Source organism: Petaurus breviceps, unplaced genomic scaffold (assembly GCF_028583685.1).
Source record: "Petaurus breviceps papuanus isolate PSGF00001 unplaced genomic scaffold, PetGlider_PUasm1.0 68, whole genome shotgun sequence".
NCBI lineage: Eukaryota > Metazoa > Chordata > Mammalia > Diprotodontia > Petauridae > Petaurus > Petaurus breviceps.
In genome coordinates, this window is record NW_027186452.1 from 572,564 (window position 1) to 578,388 (window position 5,825).

At 43.6% G+C, this 5,825-nt stretch overlaps 1 protein-coding gene across 1 annotated transcript in view; it reads left to right on the forward strand.

Moving 5' to 3' along the window:
- The window catches only part of LOC138174054 (cytoplasmic dynein 1 heavy chain 1-like), a gene marked incomplete at its 3' end in the record, with an annotated part of 35,909 nt that extends 30,955 nt beyond the window's left edge, over window positions 1-4,954 (forward strand). The window contains exons 7-14 of the mRNA XM_069104198.1: window positions 557-668; window positions 763-823; window positions 927-1,050; window positions 1,213-1,326; window positions 3,173-3,343; window positions 3,557-3,774; window positions 3,973-4,076; window positions 4,743-4,954. Of these exons, the coding sequence (XP_068960299.1) occupies window positions 557-668; window positions 763-823; window positions 927-1,050; window positions 1,213-1,326; window positions 3,173-3,343; window positions 3,557-3,774; window positions 3,973-4,076; window positions 4,743-4,954 (1,116 nt within the window). The remainder of the gene's footprint in view (window positions 1-556; window positions 669-762; window positions 824-926; window positions 1,051-1,212; window positions 1,327-3,172; window positions 3,344-3,556; window positions 3,775-3,972; window positions 4,077-4,742) is intronic.
- Window positions 4,955-5,825: the final 871 nt, after the last annotated feature.

Here is a 5,825-nt window from a genome sequence, read left to right on the forward strand (position 1 = left end):
TTCAACCTGTATGAGAAAGATCCATTGAAGGAGTTAGAGATGCTCAGTTTGGGAGGAGACTTGGGTGGGAATGCAGACTGTAGTAAGCTGTCACTTATATAAAGGCCTTTGGACTCGGGCCAGTTGGGGAAAGTTGCAGGGAGGCACGTTTCAGTCCCAGTTAGCTCTGTCCAACACTGGCAGGGGCTGCCTCAGGGAGCAGAGAGGGAGCATCTCCTCATCACTGGAGACAACAAGCAGAGGCTGGAGGGAAGAGGGGAAATGAGGGGAAGAGAAAACATCCTGACGTTCCCTTCCAGCCCCATTCAGTGCTTCTTTGGCCTCTTGTGCATTGTAAGTCTGGCAGCTGAGGTGATAGCCAGAGGCCTTTGTGAAACCTGTGGGGGCTTGTTCTGATAGCGCTTTAATTTCTAATGAAGAAAGAATGTATATTCTTAAAAGCTCACAGTATTCCCTTTCTCCTCCTGTTCCCACAGGCATGAGGATGTATGGAAAGATAGATGCAGTTTCTGTTTTTATCTGGGTTTTTATCTTATTGGATATACTTTCTTTCTAGGTAAAACCAAACACTCCGGTCCTAATGTGTTCTGTGCCTGGTTATGATGCCAGTGGACACGTGGAAGATCTTGCAGCTGAACAGAACACACAGATCACGTCCATTGCGATTGGTAAGGATGCTTCGCTCTCTGCTCGAGAAGTCCTGGCACTACATCTTGGGGACTGAAAGCCAAGTGTAACCTTCCATGCTTTTTCTGTCTGTAGGCTCTGCTGAAGGCTTTAACCAAGCAGACAAGGCAGTAAACACAGCAGTCAAGTCTGGCAGGTAGATGGTGGCTTTATTTTTTTCCTCAGTGAAAATCTTAGCAGTCAAGCATCATGGGTCAGGGTGTGAAGTGTGCTGGAGTGCCTCCTCTTGCTTTTTCTAGGTGGGTGATGCTGAAGAACGTCCATCTGGCCCCGGGCTGGCTGATGCAGCTGGAGAAGAAGCTCCATTCTCTGCAGCCCCACGCTTGCTTCAGGCTCTTCCTCACAATGGAGATTAATCCTAAGGTACGAGTGAAGATCCTGTCTCAGTGTGCTTCTTAAATGCTGCCTCATCCAAGCTCTGAAACACACAGCCAGGTTGGGGGCTTCTTGGTGGGTGCATTGGACTTTCAGTGAGTCGTGCACAAGGAGACATGAGGGTTGATACAGGGCTGCGTTTTGCCTCAGGTGCCCATGAACTTGCTCCGTGCTGGGCGCATCTTTGTGTTTGAGCCCCCTCCCGGTGTAAAAGCCAACATGCTGAGGACCTTCAGCAGCATTCCTGTGTCAAGAATATGCAAGGTAAGCACAACGTACACTGCTCTTTGCTGTGCAGATTCCAAAGGTAAATGCTTCTTGACGTAACCTGTCTCCCACCATGAGCCATGCCCAGCTTAGGAGCAAGCTGTGTTCCCAAAGTTCCTTTCTTAAGGCAGTTATTCTCCATAGAAAAAGTGCTCTGGGTAGTTGGTGATGATCCCCTTATTGCAGTCTTTTTATAACTAGTGTCGCCAAACTGTAGAATTAATGGTCTCAGCCTGACTTGTCAGTCCTGGGAGGAGAGGATTTTGGGTGTAAGGAGGATGAAGAGTTTCTTGCCCCCTTTCTTGAATAAAGAATACCAGGCAAATTTCTTAAATACTCACCCACCTCTCCTACTTCCTAGTACCCAGCTGCTAAATTTCATGTTCTAGAATCTTCTCCCCTCCCCATCCAAATAATGTGTCTAGAATAGACTCTTCACTAGTTAAGATGAAGTCATCTTAGTGGCCTAATTCACACTAATGTGTGACCGGACTGATAATTCCAGGACTCTCTAATTGGTAAAATTTCAGGCAGTATAACAAAGTGAAGGAAGTTGATTCGGGGAGTGTGGCAAAGATATCTTTGTGGCAGAAAGCTAGTATCTGACTGGTAGGAGACCCCCAAGACTTAGTTCTCCCTCTTGCACAGCTTCCTTTCATCAGCTTCTCAGTTCATAAAAGTAACCATGGCACCAGCAGAGATGGGCACTGCAGTGTTATCTGGATGAGGTATTTGAAGGCTAAGAGAAGGTCAGAACAAGCCTATGCTCTCATTGGGAAAGATGAGAAGTCGCATGGCCATAAGTATTAATTAATGCCCCAGAAGTGGAACTCACCTCAAACTAGCCGTGCAGGCATTCGGGTATATCTTGTGTGCTGTGTGCTGTGCACAAACATCGCTCTGCATATTTTACTCATGCTTTAAAGTGACATGAGGTTAATCTCAGATGGTGGGGGTGGTTTGTTTAGTGTCAGCATCACCTCCCTGATGGGTGATGACACAGCTGGATGGGAAGCTGAATCATGACACAGGAATTCCTGAATGGCAGGGAACTTCCTTCAAGTGTGTGAAAAGCTCTGGTCCAGATTGTCACCTTGTTAAGAGAGAAAGCAACTGCTGGCCATGTCAGCCTCAGCCTTCTTAAACATTCCACTCTTTTTGGAGCTGAGAAGCCCAGATGAATGGTAAAGTCCAGTTGTATTAATAAATCAATAATTGATCATTATAAGATTTTAAAGAGAATAAGATAGTGGCCTCAGTAACCAGTTTCTTAATTTCATTAGTGTTGTTTTCATTCCATAGGGTATGAGTATAGGGACTGGGCCTGAGATTTCATTAGAATAGGTGTCTTCTCGGAAAGGGGACACCCCACCCTACCCCATCCCTACCAGGGCAAGTAGACAAGGTAGGCACTTTCTCTGTTACTTATAGTCTTGGAGAGTGTCCTAGAATACTGAAAGATGAAGTCATTTAGCCAGTTATATGTCAGTGAGGGGACTGGAACTCAGGTCTTCCTGGTCCTGAGGCTGGCTCATCCTTTGTCCATAAATCCTCCTTTCAAATAACTTCAGACATATTGTTATGCCTTCTGTATTCTTCTACCATTAGTAACCAGGTTCCTGCTGTCATTGGGCCTCATCTTATTTTTTTTCTTTTTGGAGGGGAGAAGGCAGGGCAGTTGGGGTTAAGTGACTTGCCCAAGGTCAAACGGCTAGTAAGTGTTAAGTGTCTGAGGCTCCTGACTCTATTCTCTGTGCCACCTAGCCACTGATTCTGATTTAGTTGTATATGCTGTTTAGAAGTTGGGGCCTCATATTTTTTCCCTTCTTGGTGATTTCTTTAGTCTCCCAATGAGCGTGCCCGCTTATATTTTCTGCTGGCCTGGTTCCATGCAATCATCCAAGAACGCTTGAGATATGCACCCCTGGGCTGGTCAAAGAAGTACGAATTTGGAGAATCTGATTTACGCTCTGCCTGCGATACAGTAGATACATGGCTTGATGATACAGCAAAGGCAAGTCAATTCCATATTTCCTCTTAATCATCTGCTTCCTTGGGAAACATTTTGAAAATGGGAGGTGTTCTGTGTGCTGGAAATGAGCAGCCCCTTAGTAATAACTAAAACCCAGTAGAGGCACTTTCTGAGATTCTTTAGAATTGAAATCCAGACTTTGCCCATCCATCCTTTGTTCTTGAATTGGTGACACAGGCTATTCTCTCCACCCAGGGCCGACAGAACATTTCTCCTGATAAAATCCCGTGGTCAGCTCTGAAGACACTGATGGCACAGTCCATTTATGGAGGGCGTGTCGATAATGAATTTGACCAGCGTTTGCTGAATACTTTCCTGGAGCGTTTATTTACAACTAAAAGCTTTGATAGTGAATTTAAACTGGCCTGTAAGGTTGATGGGCACAAAGACATTCAAATGCCAGATGGTATCAGGTATTCAAATGCTTTCATTTGGACTTAATTTGTAGCAGGTATTACTTGTCTTCTGACATAGAATAGCTTTTTTTCCCCTTTGATCTGCCTTGACCTTTCACCATCCAAGGTCTGGCTCAGTTTACATAAAATACTTGGAATCACATATATAGTCTAAGATGACACTTCTGCATTTGATCTCTGTGTTTTATTTTCCAGACGAGAAGAATTCGTACAATGGGTTGAACTGCTTCCAGACACCCAGACACCTTCGTGGCTTGGCTTACCAAATAATGCTGAGAAAGTCCTTCTCACCACGCAGGGTACCTTGTCACTTCTGTATCACAATTAGTTTGAGCCTGTCTCTTTGCTTGAACGATGATCTGGTTTAAGGATTTTTCTGTTCATTGCTTTTTCTCTTACTTTTGGTTGCTAGTCCTCTGATAGCAAGTAAAAAGAAGGAAGAAAACCGTTGAAATAGTAGACATTGGCAGCATGCTCATAGCTGCATAAAAGATTTGTTAGGAGGATAAGTTGAATTTATTGGTCAGTATTCCCTTGCAGAATCTGTTCTAGAGCTTGGAAAGGATCTTCAGATCTTTTCTCTTTAACCAGCTCTTAACTTGCTGAATCTATTTTTCTTGATCTACCACAGTGATGAAAACAACTGACTCTGTGCCAAGCTTCTTCAGCTTCTTGTCTCAGACTTTATGTATCTGAGCCATTCTTTCTGGATTCCTTCCAACAGTGTAATTTGTTAACCGTGTGACTCCCCAGTAGTGGTCACTTGTCATCATATCTGACAGGTCTGAGAAGTTCTCTGTCGTGGTTTGGCTATATGCCTCTGGAAGGCAGCATTCCTTGCACTCAAGTAGTCTATGATCTAATAGGGGGAAATGTAAATAATTATAAATTATTTATGTAATATGTATGTAAATAATTGCTACAAAAGAGATTGCTACCTTTAAATGTATGTGTGTTTGGCTTAGGCATTGACATGATCAGTAAAATGCTGAAGATGCAGATGTTGGAGGATGAAGATGACCTGGCTTATGCAGAAACTGAGAAGAAGACAAGGACAGATTCCACTTCTGATGGCCGCCCAGCTTGGATGCGCACTCTCCATACCACCGCGTCCAACTGGCTGCATCTCATCCCACTGACTCTGAATCACCTAAAGCGAACTGTAGAAAACATTAAGGCATGGTCCTTTTTTTTCCTTTATGATTATATATATATATATATTTATTTACCAATTAAATATAAAATTTGTTAACTTACATTTCTTTAAAATTTTGAGTTCCAAATTCTCTCCCTTACCTCATTGAGAAGGCAAGTAATTTAATATAGGTTATACATCTGCAGTGAAGAAATATTCTTTAATTCATTTTTCCAAGTGTGTCTCTAGGAAGGAAACGAGAATATCTTTCTTGGTGAGAACCAAGGCACTGTAGTAGAAGAAACAGGTGTCTCTTTTAACAGTACACCATTCAGAGAACAGGTCATGGGACAGATGATTTGATTCCTTTGTGGCACATTTATATACATATATTCTAGGAAGAGCAATGAGAATATCCAGTATTTCTCTAAGTATAGTGAAGGCATCTGATTACAGTAACCTTTATAAACTCTTGTCCAATTTATGCTCAGTCTGGTTTCAGAAACTCGCTTTTCCAGGGTCTGTATGGACACATGTATGTACAGTTATTTCGTTTAACAAGTAGAATACGCAGAATATTATCCTTTGTGCTGAGCAGCAGACATTTTTCCTGAACCTTGCTTGTTCATCATACTTAGCTAGTAACCATTTCAGCCTCTACCCAGCTTTGCAAAACAGATCTGCCATGATAGACACATTGCTCTAAGCTCTCTAGTTTGGTGATTTCCACCTGCCGGGGAAGGGAGAGGAGGGGAGGGGAGGGGAGGCGAGGGGAGACTTGCACTGGCCCAGCCTCACTGAGAGTGCTGCAAGCACATGCTCCAGGAACCAGTGGAAGCCCTGGGATGCTTCTTGAGGAATCAGTGGGCATACTGTGTCCTGAATATGAGGCAGGCACCAGCTGAGGTACTGA